Source organism: Lagopus leucura, unplaced genomic scaffold (assembly GCF_019238085.1).
Source record: "Lagopus leucura isolate 7727_CA_CO unplaced genomic scaffold, USGS_WTPT01 Super-Scaffold_100004, whole genome shotgun sequence".
Classification (NCBI taxonomy): Eukaryota; Metazoa; Chordata; class Aves; order Galliformes; family Phasianidae; genus Lagopus; species Lagopus leucura.
In genome coordinates this window covers 17560131-17582227 of record NW_024962264.1, presented here as the reverse complement: position 1 = coordinate 17582227, position 22097 = coordinate 17560131, and the positions used below count along the sequence as shown (strand labels likewise).

General features: G+C 38.7%; 1 protein-coding gene across 1 annotated transcript in view; it reads right to left on the bottom strand.

The window, feature by feature from the left end:
• The window catches only part of COL25A1 (collagen type XXV alpha 1 chain), a 147417-nt gene that overhangs the window by 82433 nt on the left and 42887 nt on the right, over positions 1 to 22097 (bottom strand). The window contains exons 4-8 of the mRNA XM_042872066.1: positions 17524 to 17550; positions 17332 to 17358; positions 6692 to 6763; positions 5713 to 5820; positions 1992 to 2027 (exon numbers count right to left, since the gene is read on the bottom strand). Of these exons, the coding sequence (XP_042728000.1) occupies positions 1992 to 2027; positions 5713 to 5820; positions 6692 to 6763 (216 nt within the window). The 5' untranslated portion in view covers positions 17332 to 17358; positions 17524 to 17550. The remainder of the gene's footprint in view (positions 1 to 1991; positions 2028 to 5712; positions 5821 to 6691; positions 6764 to 17331; positions 17359 to 17523; positions 17551 to 22097) is intronic.

Below are 22097 nucleotides of genomic sequence, written 5' to 3'. Positions count from 1 at the left end.
CCTTCTTCACACACAGAAAAAATGGAATTTAACTTGGACTTGAATAACAGTGTGAAACAGAGACAACTCTTTACATACGAGTTCCTGCGGAATTAATGTAGAAGTTCACAATTCACAGTTGAGATTTCTGCTGTAATTTTATTTGAAGAGATGGATGAATAACACAGGAAAAGAATTGCAGATAGGTTTGTGTTCCCTGTTTTTCTTTGGCATCACAATTCTACAGCATAACTGTTTGGAAATCAGCTACTTCTGCAGTAGTTCCTCAAATTTCAACATTGAGGTAAAGAGATATTCATGCAGAAATGTATGATGGAAGATGTCAAAGGAAACCAGACAGAATCTGTATGGATAGCTTCAGCACTTTTCACAAGGAAGACAGCCTGGAAATCTGTACTGGCGCAATGCATATGTCAAAATAACCAAGAAAAATGAAAATAAAATGTCTCTCTGATAACCTGAACTTTTCTTGATCTACATATAGGTTAACACTCAAGCCATCATGTTGGCTTTTAGACCAGGCATTTGGAGCTGGAAACTTATGCAGTCTGGGTTTTTTTTTTCTCTAGCTTACAGTTGCTGATATGATTTTTAAAATGCCCTTTTTTTCTATTTAAACACATCTGCACTTAGGGACATGAAGAGTCCTGTAGCAGTTCTTTATTTCCTATGTGCAGATGACTAGAGCAGTGGGAATCTTCTGAATACCACAAGACTCTTTTGCTTAAAGACCCTTGGGGATTCTGTGACCCTGATGATCTGGTCTTGAACAGAATGAAGACACTGCTGCAGTAAGCGCAGTCCAGAGAGCAAATAGGAGATTACAATCAAAATAAGCAAACCAAAAAAGAAAATGCCCTTCCCAGCTATTATACATGCTATTAACAATAAGTACTCATAAACCAAAAAGAATGGAACAACAGGGAACACAAATGTGCTAAAACACTAGGTAGTACCTTTGGGAGATGAGATTTTAGCTCTGTTAAATTTTTATCTTGAAAAGAGAAGCTACAAAAAATTCAGTTTCCTGATCAAAGGAGACACTTCAGAATCTCAATCTTTTCTTTCTCTGCTGAAAAACTTTCTTGGATTTTGTTAATCCAAAATGTTCTGCAAATTGTCAAGCTGAAGTATCATCACATCTGTTTAAAACTTTATAAATTCAAATAGGTAGTAATCATATCCTCACTGATTGCTGAGCATATAATCTTCCCCTTCAGAAGCACTCAGAAATCAAAAGCACATGCCAAGAGCTACAATTATGTCACTTCGCATAAAAGAAAATAATAATGACCATAAGCATTTAGGGAAATCTTAAGGGAAAAAATGTTTCACAGTTTTGGGAACATGTGACAAGCAGAAACCCCTGATGCATTATCCTGTGTCTGAAGCTGATTTACAGACAGTGGAGCTTCAATTTGCTTCCAAATGAAAAGGGCTAATTAGTTTCTGATGCAACAGAAAACATGTACTCCCATATCTGAGTATTTGTAAAAAGTGCATTCATTTAGCTCCTATATTCTCCCACACATGATGAAAAGAAAACCCTCAGGAGATAATATTCCGAGAGTTTCTTTGCAGCATCTTCACTGTTATGTCAGGCAAAGGGCCAGAACGATTGCTGAGATTTTGGCCTTTTAAACAAGTAGATGGCTGCTGCACTGCTCCACAGTCTCAACGTGAAAACAGCTCAAATTTAGAGGTGGCAATAAGAGGGGCCATGAGTCAGGCACATCTGACATGGCAGTTTTTCCTCGCTGTGCCCTCTATACTTCTGCAACCCAAAAGGAAGAACTGCCCTTATATTATAGGCAACTGTATATTTCTAAAAAATTCTATTTTTTCTTGCATTTTCTTTGCAAACGAGACTTCAAAGACTCAATGACAAAGGAAGGCTGGGAAATACAATTATCAAGCTTTCTGGAATTCCACAGTTTAAGAAGCATGTTTAAGTCTGTTAAAGTTTCTTAGCAAACTGAAAGAGTACTTACTGCCAACCCTTGTTCACCTGGCTTTCCTGGCTCACCCTAAAAAAAAAAAACAAAAAGCATGAATAATTTAGAATAATTTAGCATGTCTCGAATTCAGTTCCTTGCTTAATAACAACCTCTTAAAAAATTCCATTACTCAACAGGTATGGCAGCTGACCACATATTAAATACACGCACACATTTATATGTATATTTGCTTTTTAAAGTAATGGATCAAATCACAGACTTTAAGAGGTAAGGTACTACTTCACAATCTTTTAATGATGTAGTTCTTCAAGCAAAATTTAAACCCTGGTGTGCTGACTCTCAGCCCCTTAGTTCCAATCATAACATTCCACTTCAGCCAGGGGTGCTAAAGAACACAGATAAAGTTTTTTTCACATATGTGCTGAATCACTGTTTACATATTCCAGAATTAGTCTTCTGTGTCATCACCTCAGTCAGCAGGCATAACTTACTAATTATCATATTGCATATACCCATGAACAGTGACATTTTGAGGCTATGCAATAATTGTTCGTTTGTTAAATATTTGGATTGGTTTTCAAAATGGTATCCCTTCATTTTCCCAATTAATTCTCTTAGTGGGGCACATGTCTACATGAAGCGAGGAGCTATCTTCACTTTTTTTTAAATGAATGTCTTCAACTGTCATTTGAGACAGTAAAATGGATGTCATACCACACGGGCTATCCATGTGCTGTTGGATCAGCACAGCTGCAGGATCATCTTCATCAGATTTATCATAAAAGAAAACCTGCCAAGAACCGATGGGAACTGTTTTGATGCTACTGTTCTTGGCAACTCAACAGATTCTAAACTGCTTCTCTAGGTAAATGTGCTTTCAGATGCACAAATCTGCATCTGCAAACACACCAAAAAAACAGGGAAAGAGAAACCACACAGGCACAGGTTTCAGACAGCAAATTATTCAAGGTTGTTGAACTTCTCAGCTTCCTTTGTAGCCTTGCTTATTTTTGTATACAACAATCTCACAGCATCACAGAAGCATCAAGATATGCCTATAAATGTTGGGAAGCATTATCTTTATGTTGAAATAATTTCAAAACTGTGTAACATTGTCTACTGTTTTATTACCAGCAAAAAAACAAACAAACAAACAAAAACAACCCTGTTTTTTCCCTTGTGCTTCTTTTTTGACACTCTAAAAGTGCTGGTATCTGTGTGGCAGGAAAACTCTTTTGGAAGGCAAGTGTGTACAGGTTCCAAGAGGTTTTTCTACTGACACCCAAATAAAGGCTTAGCAGAAGGATGCAAAATCCTCTCTCGTACCCTTGATCTTCCTTGGTTCCTGTTAGACCTTCCAATAGGCCTAACAGCATTTCCCTCACATTTCTACCTTCAGATCTAAAGGCTTTCTGTCCCAGAAACAAACATTTTCTCATCTCTAAAAACTTTAAGTGACTGGAGCAGGATACATGCTCCTGGCATGTGAGGTAAAGATAGCACAGACGGAGGTCTGTGGGCACAGATGGAGATGTTAGCACACAGACTGTTCCTCAAAACTGCTAGGCAGAGGAACAGAAGTAATGATGGCTGCTGGAGATGCTCACCTGGGCCCTGTTATCTTGAGTGAGTTTCACAGGATGCACAGCAAATATATAGGGCATGGACGAAGGCAGCGGTCAAAACATTTTCTTGAAGTTCTGGTAATTATAAGTACCTTGCTTAAAAGCAAATGAAAGCTTGCTTAAGAAAATGACTGCCGTACAGTGGAGGCTGGCCATAGTAACGACTTTATCTTTCAGTTGTAATGCTGCAGTGTTCCTATTTGTAATGCAGTATAACTATTATTTTGTTATTTCTCTCTTCCACACAAGCCTTTTAAAGATAGAAAGCTGGGACAAGTTTTCCTCTTGAAGCAGGACACTGAGAAGGAGCAGGATGATAACAATAGTCAGCAATCTGGTTTGATTTTTATCTGATTCTGAAGCTGTACCACAAATTGATTCTCCACAATGCTATGGGGCTTAAGATAACCACAGCTGAACGAAAAGAAACAAAAAACAAACTATAAAAAGAAACTGTCTCTCGCCATCTAAAGTCAAAAATCACTACAGAACTATTATAAAATGGAATGACCTAATTGCATAAAATGCATTACTTCTGTCATGAGAAACACTATTGTTCCCTTTGCTAAGCAGCAACAAAAACCAAGCAATCTGCAGTCAGACTGTGACCAGCAACACTAGCTGATTCTTCTAGCCTGTTACATGTGATGTGAATTACAAAAATGGTTGCAAAGCCATTAAAACTCTTGCAGTTTTAGAAATTGGTTGTGGTTTCAGTCTCACCCTCTATATCAAATCAGAAGCAACTCCGAACAGAATCAAATTTACCACATTAGAAGACTAACAAGAAATGAGCAGATGGCCAAAGTAAAGCATACAGTGAAAGCAATAGATTTTCAGTGTCACTTCACAACCTTGTGCTAGAAATTATCAGCCCAATGTTGGCTAACAGCAGGCCTCAATTAGAGTCATAGAATCATTAAGTTTGGAGAAGATCACCTCATCTAACTGAACTGTCGACCCACCACCAACATCACCAATTAACCCATGACCCTCAGTGCTACATCACCATGTTTCATGAACATCTCCAGGGATGGTTATCATGTTACACTCTTAATACACCTAATGCATAGTCAATACAATTTCAAATGAGGCAGTCTCAAATATGGCTAGAACAAGAACTCGGGTATTTTCTTTCTTGGTTTTGCAGTGAAATTTTACGACTTTCTGTCCTGGCCTACAAAATGAACTATGCTTTCTCTCTGACAAAGCTGTTTCTTTTTCTAGAGATGTCTTCACCTTGCTAGTTCCTTATGCATCCTCTCAGCTGTGATCTTTACTTGTGACAGATGTGCTTACCAGATCTGTGCATTTGACATTTCAGCTGTCAAGTGTACTGCCTGTGATTCAGCTTCCACACTGACACTGCAGTGGGATTCACGATGAACAGAGAGATAAGTTTTTCAAAAAGAAAAACATTTAAAAAAGGAGTATTGAAGAGGTCACAAACCATAGAGTCAAAACTATACTCATATTTTGAAGAAAAAAAAAAAAGTAAAACAAATTCTTACATTTACCCATCTTTTTATGAAGTGTTTAATATCACATTATAAAATGCCAAAGCCCATGGGTCTGATCCTGCATCTAAAACATTAAGTAATTTTCTGTATTCTGCTTATGGATCTAATGAAATACAGGGGATGAGTGGAAGAAAATTAGTGTTGTGTAGAAATGGCAGAATCTCACTCCAAAATTTATCATACTTTGGGCAGCATTTAGCAGTTTATTATTCTGATTTCATAATTTGAAGCTAAATCATTAGAAAGTGAGAAATAAAGCTAGCCTATGCAATGACATCTCACATTCAGCTTTAGCTTAAAGTCTGAGTGGGAATATTTGCTACTTGAAGAGGAGGCAGACCATTTTCGTACAGCTATTAAAACATCAGTGAACAACTCAGAAACCTTAGAATGTGTGGGAAAGAACTGCCAGGGGTGAGAGGCAAGAAACCTAGGTATTACTCTTGGCCCCGCTATGAACTTACCGCATGTGGCAGAGGGACTTCAGGTGCACTGCGAAATTTGTCTGTGGTTCAGCTTCCACATGTCTTACTTGCCAATCTTACCTCACAAACCACCTTTGACTGTTACATATTTGACAAAAATTTGGACACTAACAGACCAACTCACCGGAATGCCAGGCATCCCTCGAGGACCATCTTTCCCAGTATCTCCTGGGGGACCTCTGGGTCCTGGTGGCCCCGGAGGTCCAGGGGGTCCAGCTTGTCCTTGGTCCCCCTAGCACAACAAAGAAATAATCATCAGAAGTTTGCTTTAGAGGCATCCGCCACACAAAAATACAGTTTTCCAGAAAGAACGCAAGACAAGTTTAAAGAAGCTACTGTGAGCTAAACACTGGTGTCTTTGCTCCTCAATGCAAAGACTGCACTTTGCCTTGAAGACCAGCAGGTTGTACCTGTACAGTGCAAGCGGCCACAGAGCAAAAGGCTGAAATTATAAATGGCTTGTTCTATCACAGGACACGAACTAGAATTTGGGGTAGCTTTGCAATATTTGACTCATGCAGTTTTCCAGAGAGAGTAACCGTTTTCAATAAGCAGCTCTTCGTTTCCTGATTGGTTTAATCATGACAAAGCTGAGGATTAAAAAAAAGTCGTGTGCCAGAAGTATACAGTTTGCCTGGCAACATTCCAAGCCCATCAATGTTACGTGGACAGACTTCAAACGTGAGCATGGAGAGTAACTGCTTTTCCACAGAGTCGCACAGAATTTTTCATCTGTTTTGGTGAGCTCTTTCAGAGTGATAATTAGCCAAATCCCTTAATGATTTAGACTTACTAATTTGTAAAAGACAATTTCCAAGAAAGTTGCCAGAACATACAGCCTTTGAAAAAACACCAGAAATGGTGTTCAACTTATTTGATTTCCAGTATAGCGCTGCAAGCCACTAAAAATGCTAACTGCATCTTAAATGTGGAGCATTTAGCGCAGTTACCCATAATATTTAAGCGTTAATTTCATTAACAATTTCTTAATTATAGAACTTTCAAATAAGCAACTTGCTATAAGAAGGCTTCCGACAAACAGGTGCAGCAGAGAGTAAACTGAATGTAAAGAAGAACCAGATTCCAGTGAGATGAAGCACTACCTTAATGAGGCGGCGTTTAATGAGCTGCTGATCAGCAGAGAGAAACCCATGATTGATTTTAGGAAACACCATCTGATCAGGCAGGTGAGGTCAAAGGTTGAAGATCAGAGATGAGAGAATTGAAGAATAGACATCAGAAGGCCCGAGAAAGAAATAAAGATATATTCATTAGATTTGTAATAGCTAAAGTTATATGAACTGGTGCTTCTGCCAGAGAGAAACTGTGCTTTTAGCGCTCTGTGAACTCATCATATACAGCGAGTTAATTGTCTAAGTCCTTTCTCCTCAGATTTCACAGGAGAATTCTTCACTTTATTTTTTTTCCATTATCCAGGCTCTGAAAAAATTCAGTATTTTTGCATTCTGTTCTCTCAGCAAAGTTTCTAGACACAAAGCACCAGTTCAACTTTCAGTCAGATTTTCTAACCAGCATATTGTGCCATGAACAATGGTGTCATTTTAATAAGGATTGGAGTTCCAGCTTGACCAGATTGCTCAATTCTTCCTGCTTAATTTGCAAACGCATTTTGAAAAATCAGCACATACAGATTAAACTTCAGATATCTAACACATATAACTGTTTCTTGATTCAACCACTACAGAGTTCACTGACATTTTCAATCCTCCTGTATGCCTCAGGATAGCAGAACTACAGCAATTCTCATCTGAAAAATAAAATACCGACCAAGAAGAGCACACGGAACATGGGTGCTGCCAGGGGTAGCGCTGTATGCAGTCATGGATTTGATCCCACGCTTTGCATCAGAAATGCATACACCAATACAAAGGCAAAGGGAGTTGACTTAGGTCCACCATAAGGATTCATGGCTATCTTGTAGTAAGAGTAATTTTTTTCATGTGCACTTTTATGCTGATCCAGAGAGACCTGACTGAACAGATACATGTCAACCACAAACCTTGACGGTGAGGATCTGATTACTGTGCAGAGCAGCGACTGTGGGGAAGCCTGGCAGACCCTAGGGACACAGCACAACATGGTACCAAAACAACACAACACAAACATCACAGAGACAATTTACTGACAGACAAACAGAACAAACACTATCTTTAGTATACCCCACATCGCCTACTGACAGGAAACAGCCTCTCTGTCATATGGGAAACAGAATTAAGTTTGCACTATAGGTGTGTGGATGTTGTTTACAACAATATAAACAGATTATTAGAAGGAGCAGTTGCACAGAGGTGACTCCTTAAAATTAAAATAAATTGTTAGGATTGTTTGACAGTTGTTAGGCTATCAGCCAGCTGACTGCACAGTTTCTCCATTACAACGTGCTACAGCCCTTCAAGACAGCTCTGCAGAAAGCTTTGATTCTGGGTTGCTGCAGAACTTGACAGCAGTGACAGGGAATTTTGAGGCACTTTGTGTAATTACCATCCTGCTCCTCACGTTCTGTTTTACATACGACATTCAGCACATAAACTGATCACACATACACAATTATAAACACTGAACAACAATCTACTGATAGATCTGGGGGAATCCACAATGGCCAAGGTCAACATTTTCAACATATACATAAAGGCATTTTCATAACCAGGGTAATATTTGCCCATTGAGTGCTGTATGCTGCATGTGATCTCTCATATTCTACTCTACCCACACGTGCAGAACTTGATACAAAAAAGGAAGATGTGGTAATTAGAGCCTGCTGAGAGAGCTTTGCTCTCACTTCAGCACTCTTCTTGCGCTGCCTTCTAGGGTGCAAATTAGACTTCCTCATTAAGCTGAAACCTTGTAGTGTTAAGCAGGATAGTCCTAAAGAATGAAATCCCTAAGTCCTCTAGAAACAGCAGCCTATTTGAGGCAGAGATCCTCAAAGGTTTGTCCATGGAGATCCAGGAAACAGCTAAGACATCAGGCTGAGGCATATAGGTAAAACAGTCTGGTATGCCTAAGATCCCTATGTGCATGGACACAAGTGTCACTTCCATGGCACAGCCCTGCTGTGAGGCCTCAATGTAGGTGGCTGCAGAGTTGCACCTGCAGAAGGGAAAGCTGCACATAGCTCTGGCTGCCAGACAAAGTGGCTTTCTTAAGTCCTACGTCAAGGCTCTGATGGGGCAACCCCTGTGGCCAAGGGGCAGCATGCTTTGCAGTCCAGCCAGACTCGTGGAAAGCACCAACAGGGAACAGTGGCCTGACAGCTACAACCATCTTTCATCATTACAAGTAATTGTTCTGTGCATCTCTACCTGCAATCGTATCAGAGATGTTCTGGATCACAAAGACCACAATGGTCTTCCTCCCCAGCTCCCCTAAGAAGGCAGAGTTACATTCTGATGCACACAACATGTCCTTTGCTAGTGCAACTTTTTTCTTGATACACATTGGTGAAACAAGAGGAAACTGAGACCGCAAGTGAATCCCATCCAGTCAGAGGCAGTTTTACCAGCTTTCCCACTTTGTTCTGATGAACCTGGCTGTGGCTAACTGCATTGCTTGATGACCTGAGATCTCCTCTTTAGAAATAAATAAAAAGAAAACAAAGCCAAAAAAGGCTAAACCACCATACATTTAAAGAAGCTCATTCCTGAGACATTGCTAAGGCTGAAATGATACACCATTTAGAAAACAGATGTATCAAATTTGCATTTATCTTGTTATAGAATATAAGTTAAAGAAGTTATTAAATGGTACTGTGCCAGAATCTTTACATCTGTGACTCATTAGTCCTGCTGTGTACATAGTTCATTCCTCTTCAAGCTAAAGCTACAATACCCCTGTAATGGAAATGGGTACAAACAAGAAACCTACAGATCTAAAATTGGAGCAGAAAACAATAAATTTTAGGTGCTTTTTTTTCTTTTTTAATTGTAAAAGGGAAAACCAGAAAATCTTTTAAGCACTTCATTTTTACTCATTGTTGCATAATAGTTTTTATAGAACTGTATTGAGGCATATTTAGAATTTGACTTTTTTTTAAAGGGGGAAACTCAAAACTTATATTATGTTTGATTCATTTCACGACAAATACAGAAAAAAACCCTGAGAATTAATTCAGGAGATTCTCTGCAAATGTTGTTTTGCTTTTTTTATTTATTTATTTAATAAGTGAAAAAGTTTTGAAAGTTTTGTGTAGCTCCACAAACAAACATTTATGTGGAACACTTCCCAATCTGTGTTTTCAATGCCTCCCAATACCACAAAGACAAGTTCAAGAGTATACCAGTACTGTAGGTTTGTCAACATAAACAAACTATGAGAAAGAGAAACGATCTCCTTCAGCAACAACATCTTCCAGCATTTTCCAAAGTTGAAAAAAACTTCTTTCCATTTCCCAAAACTGATAATCTCAGAGCTAATGGCCAGAAAAATGTCAGCTTGGACCTAGATCATATTATCGTACGTAATAATAATTTCTGGAAAGATCAGAAATAGAAGAATACTGAATGGAACCCAGCAGAGAAATTATGAGTACATGGTTTATGCATGCGTGAGAGGTTTCAGAAGGCATTGCATCTTCTGGCATCCATGAAAGCTTATGTTGGCAAACAATAAGCATGAAAAAAGGCATAAAATGATCTACCCTTCCTACAAAATGAGTTCTCTTCCTTTCCTGTCACTCTGCTATAAATACCCCCTCAAACATCCCCTAGATATATGTATATATATTTTTCCTATCTAAAGTTGTTCTCAATGACAGATTCTGTGTTATTCAGTTTTCTCTTTATTTGGTTTCATTCTTGAACTGCGAATATGAACAGTTCTTGTTCTACACCCTAGGAGGCCCTCACAGAGCACAAAAGACTACAGCGATCAGTACAGACCACTGGACCACTAAATTCTGCTGACAACAGCTCAAGCTCACTCTGAACCACTAACTGGTAATCATTTCTACATTAACACATTTGTTGCGTGTCCTGCAATTTTTGCCCAAATGCCAAGCAAAACACGATGCTTGGCAAAAACTAACAGGCCCGTGACCATATAATGCAGTACACTGCTTGCCCACCTGGAAATGCAGATAAAGACTGTTCATTCCCATGCAGTGGCCACTGAAAACACTGAAGAATGAGAGACCCTCACAGAATTGCCCGACTTCCGACTTTGGTGAAAGCATTCTCCTGTAACATCCATCACAATCTTTAGAGATGTCACTCCCAATAAGAGTCCCAGATTTTTCACGCTATGTTCAACTTTGTGTGTTGGCCTACAGCAAAGTCTAGCCTATAAGGTTGTCATAGCCCTTCTGTATGACAGGTATAAGAGCAAACATCATTTTAAAGGTTTACAGTAACACTGTCTACACTCCATTTTGAATTTTGCATTTGCTCAGCACAGTAAATGTCACAGTCCTCCTCAGGATTTTCCTTCTGACCTGCCAATAAACCCAAGCTGCACAAGCTTACATGTTCCTGTGAAGACATGGTAAATGAGACAGGAATTACCACCTGCTGTTCACTTGCACTTCCTAAGGTTACAGCCAGCTGCTGCTATTTCACATCAAATCACACAGGCTTCAGGCCAGAGTGGTCTTGACACCCTTAATGGCTGCTTTCCCTCCTCCCCAACACCACCTCCAATTCTAATTAATCCCTCAGACTGAGTGGCAGTCCTGCAGCTAATTATTTTACCTGCCCTGGGGAACACAATGTTTGGTATCACCCTGTACAGTGCCATGGACTCTCAGCAGGAACTCTTTTATATAATCCCTTTTATCATAACCGCTGCTTTCTCCATCAGCAGCTCTGCTAAGTAAAACATTGCACCATAAGACAAGGATCCAAGATTTTTTTCATGTAGGTAATAATTCAGCAAGGAGTTATAATCGAATACATCATGTAATGATTCAGTCCTTGTATTAAAATAATAAAAGTATAATGTCCTACAAATTAGCACAAACTTTGACTAAAAACAGAGCATTGTAAAATAAGTGTTATTTTCTATAACGACCTCTATATTTTCACAGCGGACTCTGCCTAACACTGTGCTCAGAAAGGACAAAACTGGATAAAGCTAGCACTTGACTATTTTAGTTCTATTATTAGATGAATTTTGAGTGAGATAAACATCTTCTCCACACAACTCAGGAGTTCTGATGACTATCAGAATCATCAAAAAATATCCTTCTTGAAGCCATGCATACTCTTACTGAAGCTGGTGGTAAGCATCCAGTAAGATCCAATGTAAGCTGTTTTTTTTTTTCCAAAAACCATGTTGGTCCTCATAGTAAAAATCTTCAGGTTTATCACATTCCTTTTCAAATTTCATACTCACTGGAGTTATAAAAAGCAGGTGAGTGGTTCAAATCACTTCTACAATATTTATTAGGCCTGGAGGAAGCATTTTTCAAGAGCTGGCTTTGATCAAACTGCTGTAACTCAAGTGTTCAGTACTGTAATACTTTTGCGGGACAGCTGTCATTCTAGATGAAATGCCTACATAATGTTTTCTCAGTCACGGGACAGAGCTTGAGAAAGAGGAACAGGATGTACAGAAGCTTCCTTCCTCACCATTCCTCTGGCATTACTAAAAAGGAACAAGATGCAAACTGATGAGTGGTAAGTAAAGACATGCACTGCCTAGCTCTTAAGATGGAAATGACAACATCCTTGTCTTGAGAGCAGGTATGTGGCACTCTCTAGTGTCACAGCTGTTCTGCATTCCCCAGCAGTACCTCATGAGTCAAACATCAAAGGCATAGCTTAGCCCTGGAGAGTCATCCACTGCCAAAAGAATGCTCCTGAGAACTCTGAGCTGAGGCTCATCTCAAGTCTTGAGTGCTCCAGTGCTTCAGATCAAGTGAGCAGCCAGTGCAATCTGAGTTCCTTCCAAACCTCACTTCCCCGCTTTCACGTTAATGGAAAACAGTGAACTCAGAATAGCTTAAAACTGGTCAATTTGTACAGATAAGTAGTCCCAGAAATTGACTACATAAACACCCCTTTTGATTTTTTACAGATTGATTTTTTACAAGTTTTAGAAGATGGCAAAGAGTTGATGATCATGGGTTACTCATCAGTAAGCAATTAGTATTTCCTGATTTATGAATGAAATACTAATTCTAATGATGACAACATAGATTTTCCATTTATTGTCTGAAGGAGCAGGGAAAGACTCAAAATATTTCATATATTCCTTAAGAGACATATTAAGGATAATATACACACACATTATAAAGAGGCTTTATTTATTTTTCTTTGAAAAATAACAGGTCAAAATGCATTCCTTAGATATCTTCAATTTCCCTTTAAAATGAGATAGTTTATAAATGCAGTGTCCATAATGCAACAAGTAATACCGAAGTTTTTATTTACAGCCTACACTTACATCAACATAGGGTGCTCTGAAAGCACTGTCTTCTAATTATTTCCATGGAAACTACAACAAAGGGCACGATAACACTGTTTGATACAGCAGATTCCCACTAACAAAAAATTATTTTTCAACACAGACGCCACGATTAGCCTATTAGTGCAGATGAGCTAATTGAGATGCTCTTCATTTTGTGGTGTGACAGCTGTTCACAGCCACCTGGAATGTGGTTTATCTTCCACATCACTATTGCCACTGCTGAAATGCACCACCCACCCTCTGACATCGTGGGCCACCAAAATAAGAGGTGTTACTTTTGGAGCAGCCCTTTTATAAATCCAAATACGTATGCATGTATTTCAGTAAATAGTCTGCTTCCAGGCCTATGTTGTTTATGGTAGGCAAATTTTAAATAGTCTTCCAGCACAGAAGAGTAGAACTTGCAAAATTTCTATTGCAAAGCAGTGATCTCTCTTCAGCAGACAGTGAGTAAAGAGTTAATAAATTAAAAGTAAACAAGAGGGATGAAAGGGTTAAATAGCAAAGTGCATCATATCACTTCCTTCATCTGTTGGTTTAACAGTCTATAAAGAACCTGTTTAACCTTCAAGACAATAAAGGTTATCACAATAAAATAAACTTCTGAAAACTTCCCCCCCCCCCCCCCAATTTAATCTCTTCTGTTGCAGAAGTTTGAGAGATTTTATCAATTCTGTGCCAAGCCAGCAGCTGGTAAACTTTACTTAAATGGGAGAGAACAATTTTGTGAAAATCTTTTAGTTTGACTTCTTACTGTACTAAAACCAATTTAAAGCAACTGCTAGCCACTGATTTCTCGACCTGATAAAGAAAGAATCACTAGTGCATCTAAAGGACAGAAGATACTTGTTACATCAATTAGAAAAGGACAACAATAAGCTGATCAAGACAAACAATACTAGCCAAACTACTCCCAGACATTCACCTCTGCTCTGCTTCCATTAATCAGGGTACAGTCTCTTGTGAAATCTTCAAAGGCTTTTTCAAACTGGGGTAGAGATCAGCAACTGGAACCAAGCAGTGGATTGATATCAGCATTTATTCTAATAGCCCAAAACCTAAAAACCACCCTTTGTAATTTTGCTGTGGCTCAGTATAGTAATGCAAATCTGCATGACATATCACGGGGCCACGTCCTCTACAAAAAGAAAAACATACAAAAGACTGCTAGTTTTGCATTTGACCTAAATGTTTAGTCTGCCAGATCTGATATAAAAATATTATTATTATTTTTTTTAGTTCTTCAAAGATCATGGCTTTTGAACGTACCCACTACTACCTTATCTGTGGTCTCATGAGATTGAAGCAGTATTAACCTGCTGTTCAAATTCACAGTCAGAGCATGAACTTCTACATCATCCACACTACTGGAATGCTGGTTTTGCTTACATATGGACATAAGTGGATTACGCCATCTGGTATTAGGAACTACAGCCCTTTCACCAGTTTCTGTAAGAGAAAGACTGGCCAGCAGCTATTAATTCTGAATATCTAAGAAAACCTTTCAGATTCTTCTTTTTAAAAAAAAACCCTCTCAAAAGAAAAAACAAAAAAGGTCTTTTATTCTAAAAATATGTTTCTGCCTTCTGCGCAGTATTTGGAGGGTTTTCAGTTCTGCTATTTTTTTTAATATATAGGAAACATTTTCAAGAACATTTGAATTTTGAAACAGGTCAGCATACAGTTTGGGTTTCCAGGGACCACAAGAAAGAAGTTTTGAAACACATGATTACTGGTTTTGCACTTTTGAGAATATTTCAGAACGAAAGATCTTTCATATCTAATGACAACTGCTCAAAACTCAAAATGGTATCCTTAAAGATAAAACAATATTTTTTTGTTTCTTAAATGCTTTTCTTTCAGAAGAATTTTAAGAGCTTACAAGTTCCACTCTGACATGGAATATCCACATTTTGGTTTTTTTTTTTTTTGCTAATGAAAAACACTTGAGAAAAGAAAACAGCTTTTAAAAAGAATGAATGATCATTTTAAAATTTTGAAAAATGATTTGAAACAGTAAGATCTTTACTACATCAAGAACAAAATTCAAATAATATGTAAAAAATGTCATAAAACGAACAAACTTAAAGGTCCTTATCTCTAAAAGATGAATCAGCTCTAAGATGCCCAGCACTTCCAGACATCATATCCAATTTGTTTGCATACTTGTCAAATCCAAATGCTGATATCATTCCACAGTCAATTACAGGTGCAACACTCCTCTAAAATATTATGGTACGGAGTCACCTCCAAAAACGTTTATTTGACTCAGGCAATGGTGAAATACTATGTGCAAAGGCAACCAACCAGTTTTAAATATATTTAATTTCATTTGGAACATAACAGATAATTTACATTAATTACATTGTACATCTCTTGGCACACCCTGAAGTAGGCTTACCCTGAAGACAGTTAACAGAAGAGATAACTGCTGTACCATGAAACAATAAGTGGTCAGAGGCATCGTCTTACTCCAAAAAAAAAAAAACAAAAAACAAAAAAAAAACAGCCAACCAAACATATAAACAAATAAGAAGACTGGGTAAATTAAGCTATATGCATGTTTCAAAAAGAGGTACTTTACTACAGCATGTGTTGACTAAATAAACAGCGGGTGAAGCTGCTGCTAGCTCACAAGGTGTTATTCACCACTTCTTTCCCCTACTACTGACCTCACTTGATTCCTCTCCCATGGTCAGATAGCCTCAATTGGCACTCACTCAACTGGTACCTATGACTTTATGAAGTCCTTAAATGCAAACTTCTTAGGTTGGAAAGTTTTTTGGTAGTTATCAGCACTTGACTCATTATTAACACACAGTAGACATAACCATGATCTGTATGGTCCAAGGAGGTCTCTACTGCTCTCCAATAGAAGGGCGTGATTTGGTTAAGCAGAACACAGAACAAGAAAGACACAGAGCTCTTGGATCTGGTCCAGAAGAGAGCCACTAAAATGATCAGAGGGCTAGAGCATTTCTCCTCTGAAGAAAGGTTGAGGGAACTGGACTTGTTTAGCTTAGAGAAGAGAAGGCTCTGGAGAGTCCTCATTGTAACCTTCCGGTACTTGAAATGAGCATATAAACAAACAGAAGGGAGAATGACTGTTTACATGGGTTGATAGTGATAGAACAAGGGGGAATGATTTTAAACTGAGACAGGGGAGGTCTAGGTTAGATATCAGGAGAAAGTTTTTCACCCAGAGGGTGGTGACACAGTGGAACAGGTTGCCCAGAGAGGTTGTGGATGCCCCATCCCTGGAGGCATTCAAGGCCAGGCTGGATGGGACTCTGGGCAGCCTGGTCTAGTGGTTGGCAACTCTACCCACGGTGGGTGAGGGAGGAAGGGGGGTTGAAACTATATGATGTTTGAGATCCCTTTCAACTGAGGCCATTCTATGATTTTATGACACAACAGTAACTGAACCCTGTAGGTAATACAACACCAACATCAAGTTCAGATAGATGAATATACTATGACTTTATATAATCTTACTAACTGCAAAAAATATAAAGGACAGTAAAATAAAATTACAATTTCAAAATATTCTGCATAATTTACAGACAAAAGTTTATTATGTAAATCTTCACAAAAATGCAACTAAAGAAGGAAATCACTGTATTATTAAAACAATATAGCCAAACATTTTCTAATGAAGCACAAATGTAAAGAAGAAAGAACTGGCACAGTCAACCTATCAGAACATTTGACCCTGTATTCTTCTTTAGCTCTCTGTTAAAATAAACACGATGTTTAAAAACTAAAAGAAATTTTATGTTTATATAGGTAAACAGTGTCCTGCTTAAGTGTCCAGATGTGTTTAAGAAGCGATAATATCATTATCATTAACAATATTAAATACAGACATTTTAGGAAAATGAGCTAGTACATGCATATGTATTTGTTTACAATTCATTAAATAATAAATATGAAATTGAGAACTACATTTATTATAAATCCACTGACCCTCTGCATTGTGGGAGCCCATGCAAGCCGTGAAAACATTGCTGGGGAAACTGAAAGGTTTGGTTAGGAAAGCCAACTTTTATGTAGCAGAGCAAAATCACTGAAACCTGCTTCCACTCACAATGGAAGCTTTATATCTTAATGCATTACTTACTGTTGTTACTCAAGTCCTCTCAGACACTATCTGATCACGTTCAGTATTACTGTCCTGCAGACACTGACTTCAACATGCAGGGTAAATGCAGCTAATAAGCATAATTAGCTCAGACAGTGTATTTAATTTAGTGTTGCGCTAAAGACTAATTGCCTACTCAGCGAAGGGGAAGTGTAACATTTTTTTTAAAATGCTTACCCGAGGGCCCTGATCACCTTGATCTCCCTGCAAAGTGGAAAGATGAGATGATAGGTTTAACACAGCATCTGTGTGCTACCCAGCTCTCTTACATCATCTAACATTACACTGGGTCAATACAAACTGTGTCTTTAGTTCATGCTGTGACGTATTTCCATTTACCTGCGAAGTGACACCCGTACATCAACTCACCTTCTCGCCTTTTGGACCAGGAGGGCCCTGAAAAAAAAAAAGAAAGAATTAAGGTAATGAATTAATGGCACCGTTGAAGCTACGGGACGCTGTAAGAAATATGTGCAAGCGAATGCAATCATTTCTACATAACAAAGTGTTCCCTTGTCATTTTTTGCACCAGACACTGGAAGTATTCCAGAAACAGCTTCTTTGCAGTAAACTATAGGCACTGTACAGTTATTCTTTGAATAGTTTGCTTACTCCATCTGCTAAATCAGACTACTTAGATAAGCAAAAGTATCTCTGATATGGCAAAATTTCTATTGATTTCAGTTATGGGCAACAATTTATCTCCTGTTAGATAATAAATATTTTCTAACACTGTAAAACTTCTTTTCAAGTACAGTTAATAAATTCAGAGGCTTATAAATCTGCCATTTATTTTGGCACCCTTCGTAGCTTAGATTGCCAAAGAAAAATGGATTAGAGAATCTAAAAGCAGTACTTTCACATCTATCTTTGGAAACACAGAAGTTGATGTTTAGTCTCAAGCACGTTATTTTAGGCAAAATAAGCTCTTTTATGAGAAATCTGTGCAACGCCATTCTGCAGAAATAATATTTATTGGTATTTACCACCAGAGAAACAGAAAAGCAACAGTATCACAAAACAGCGAGGTCCTTTAATTTCCATTTTTATTGAGCACCTTCCAGAAAGCTACTCACAGCTTTCTGAAACTACTTCTCAGGTTAGTATCTTGCAAGTAAAAATGCTAGCAGGTCTGCAGACAATCAGCTGCTTACACAGAGCAGATGCAACCTCCAGCTTTCTGAAAGACGCACAGGTGTTTCATTACAAAGAAGGACCTGAGGTACCTATGAAAGCAGCTGGAAACAGAGAAGGAGCCACCCAAGCTAGTCTGCTCACTATTATGACAGAAAGTGCTGTGTGTGCTTGTGCACGTATTGCGTGTCGAACAAGAAAAGGTTGCAACAGAATTAAAAATAACTGAGGTTACTGAGAAGAGTACACCTGGGCAGCTTCTTAACTTGCATTTGTAAAAATTCCTGCAGCCCACATAAATGCAAGTGCAGGGAAGATCAGTCTGCTGGGTATTTTAGATGCGATCAACCACATGCAACTCTGTTAATTCCTACTGCAGCCAATTTTCTACTTATTTTTAAGGACTTCTCATCCATGCCAGAGTAGAGCATCTGCTGCTAAATCTTACAAGGAGTCAAAGCATATGCCATTCCTTCCACAACCTGCCACCTCTTCTGCCTGCTGCAGAGGCCAGGGACACAGGAGGCCTCCCCTCCTCTTCCTTACAAAGGGCAGAGCTTGCTGCAAGCTGAGTTGAAGCCACCTGTGCCATTAACTGTGGCCTCTGCCCTTTTCGTGCTGCCCTGCAAGAAATCGGCCTCTTTACACACAAACCAAGCAAAATCACTGGATACATCTGCTGCACGTTTTAAGTCTCTCCATTTATTCATTTATTTTATAGGTCATCTCATACATGTTATCAACATAGTGAGTTTGCACACCCACCTTACTGGTAACACTAACTGCAGAGAATGGGAAGAATTAATCACTCAGTGCAGGCTGCTACTTTTTTGTTTATGGCGAACACAGAGCATAAGCAGAGGACTATGGCTATTCTATGTCTATGAATTATTAAAACATTACTGGCTATGAATATCTTACTGGCTGCAAACCACAAATAGCATGACCTCCATCTGCTACAGTCAGAATCCTATTCCTTGGATCTTAGGCATGAAATTACAGATAGCACAACATGACCAAGAGAGCAAACAGATGTCGGACTTTAAATCTTGCTGTGAACATGGGAGATGTTACTGTCATCATCCAAATGTTCAGCACTATCTTTACATTCATGGGTAGCCCTGCTTTCTAAAGAGCTTTGGATCATGGCTGACGAAGTCAGTCGGTTCCAAGCAGGAGGCCCAAGACCTCAGTAAACTAACATGGCTCAGTGGAGCGAAAACAAAGTAAAGCGTGCTCATGAATGCCTTCACCAGCAAACCTTAAGACAGCTAGACCATCTCCTGGTACAGCTGTCAGCAATATGCTCAGCCAACTCCACCTGCAGAGGTGCCCCTAGTGTGTTTCCTGGAGATTTTCCTCTGATAATGGAATCTCTGAAAATACAATCCACAGTTGGTTATTTTGTTTTTTTTGTCTCATTTTTTTTAAAATGAGGCAATCACAGACTTCAATTCAATTTTGTTCTCCTTTCTTTAAACAGGGTTTTCTGAAAATTACCTGTCCTCATGGTATTCAGAAATCTATTTTCCATTCATTGCTCTCTAAGGGGCAAAGCATGTAATTAGAACCATTTGAAGTTAACTCACCCTTTCAGCATATAAGCTTTTTTCATGCAAAGCTTTCATCAATATATGACAATTTTATTGTAGAAGAGGTTAAAAACAGCTTTTTTCAAAAGGCCACAAAAGCATTTTTGGCATGAACATTCTCACAAGTCTCTGTACTTGCATTTCTAATGCTTCCCCTTAGCACTATCTAGCTTGGAAAAAAAAAAAAAAAAAAAAATCAACAAACAATCCCAAACAAAAATAGTTCTTTCAGACGCTATCAAAAAGAACCAGTAGGGTTTCACTAAAGAAAATTAATGCAATTCTGACATGGCAAGGTCACCCATCTTTGGTTCTTCCCTCATTGCTTCAATTGTTCTCTGTTGTTTCTGCAAGCTTAAAAAGAAAATTCCTATCCTCAGTCTTTGACATATTCTTTCCATTTGTGCTGAGAAATTCTCCCAAGGTTTTTACAGCAGACTTTATTAGTGTGTGTACACTGAGTGGAGGAAGGGAAGGAAAAAAAAAAATCTGAGGAAAAGCTGAGTTTATGGGGGCAGGGCGTGATTAGGAGATGGATTTGTTTAAAGGAGGACAAGATTTCTTCTGTAGAAGGCTGCAGACACAAAGAACTGAGTGAGTAAAATAACACTGGCTTTGCGGGCCACAGCATAGACATCCTGCTTTTTTCCCAAGGAGACTTCTGCACTTTCGTTTATGAGATGGCAGAGATCAAGCCACTAGCTGCTGCACAAATGTGAAAGCATTTTGTGTAAGTTATATGAAACGTCTGAGGTCAGAGCATTTCTGAAATAACTTAACAGTGTTTTCACTGGAAACAGAGGCTCTTTTCTCAGAGTGTAATTATCTGCTCCAGACTACTATATATTTCCAAAGAGAGTTTATAGCCTGTTTCACATAAGGAAAGGCTTGTAAATCACAAACACATGCAAAATCTGCATTCATAATTAGGCGACAAATACTACTGTTTTTTAAAGCAAGATCTTCTAAAGCAGACTGAAAGGCCTCCGGGCACCTGCCAGCCAAGAACTGAAATCAAGGTCAAATCCATTCAACAGCCATGTTCAGGATTATTGGCAGATGATTTTTTCTTGGGGTGGCAGTGGGATAGAGACTATCAAAATCTCATTTCTCTTCTCTCATGAAATTCTTACATTACTATAAATGTATGTAGTAAGGAGTAGAGGGGCAAGAGGACACAACATTGGAAAACAGGAGACCAACACTTGTGGTCTTTACTCAGACAACACTCCCACCTAGGTTAACTAGATATTCTTGAGTGTGATCAGCATGATTTTTCATATAATTGGTATTTTACAATTCATTTCCTGAAATAAGCTTAATTTGCATTCCACACTTTTCAGCCAATACCTCCTTCATAATTTTTCAAGGTACATTTTAGGGGAGACTTATATTAGATGTTAAGGAGAAATTTTTCATTCGGAGGGTGGTGAGGCACTAGGACAGGCTGCCCAGAGTAACTGTGGAAGCCCCATCCCTGGAGGCATTCAATGCCAGTCTGGATGGGGCCCTGAGTAACCTGGTGTAGTACTTGATATAGTGGTTGGCATTCCTTCTCATGCCATGGGGGGGGTGGAACTAAATGATCTTTATGGCCCCTTCCAACTGAAGGCATTCTATGATACATTCAGTGGACATCTTCAAGAGACAGTATTTTATTTATACTCATTTAGGAAACATTCAGAAGGTTCTGGAGTCCCTGACAGATATAAATCTTTTTCTACTGCTACATATCTGTCTTTAACTGTAATAAAGCAAGTTTGACCATGACTTCACAAAAGGCTCCAAGAATCAATAGACATGCAGAAATGAAAATACTAAGGGATATTCTGAAAGGAATTTAAAGAAACAGCAATGTTTCCAGTCTAAGTCAAAAGCTCTGAAGTCTTCGCAGAGGAACTGGGACTTTTTAGTGACAGTTGGATAACACTGCATAAAGAAGCTGCCCATATCAAGCTGGTAACAACCAATCTAGTGAAATCAATTGCATTGTGACCCCCCAGGTCTTGGTGGGATCATCTGGCTTCCAGATTTCTAGGGAACTGGAGATGCCAAACTTGGCAGCTTCAATCAGACAGAGCTACCATAGCACTGTCACTAACTCTTTAGATAGGCACCACATTCCTTTATTTCCACCAAAACAAATACAGCCATGGGTTAAGTCATCCTGACTGAATGCATCTTACAAGATTCTACCTTCATTTTCATTTTGGAAAA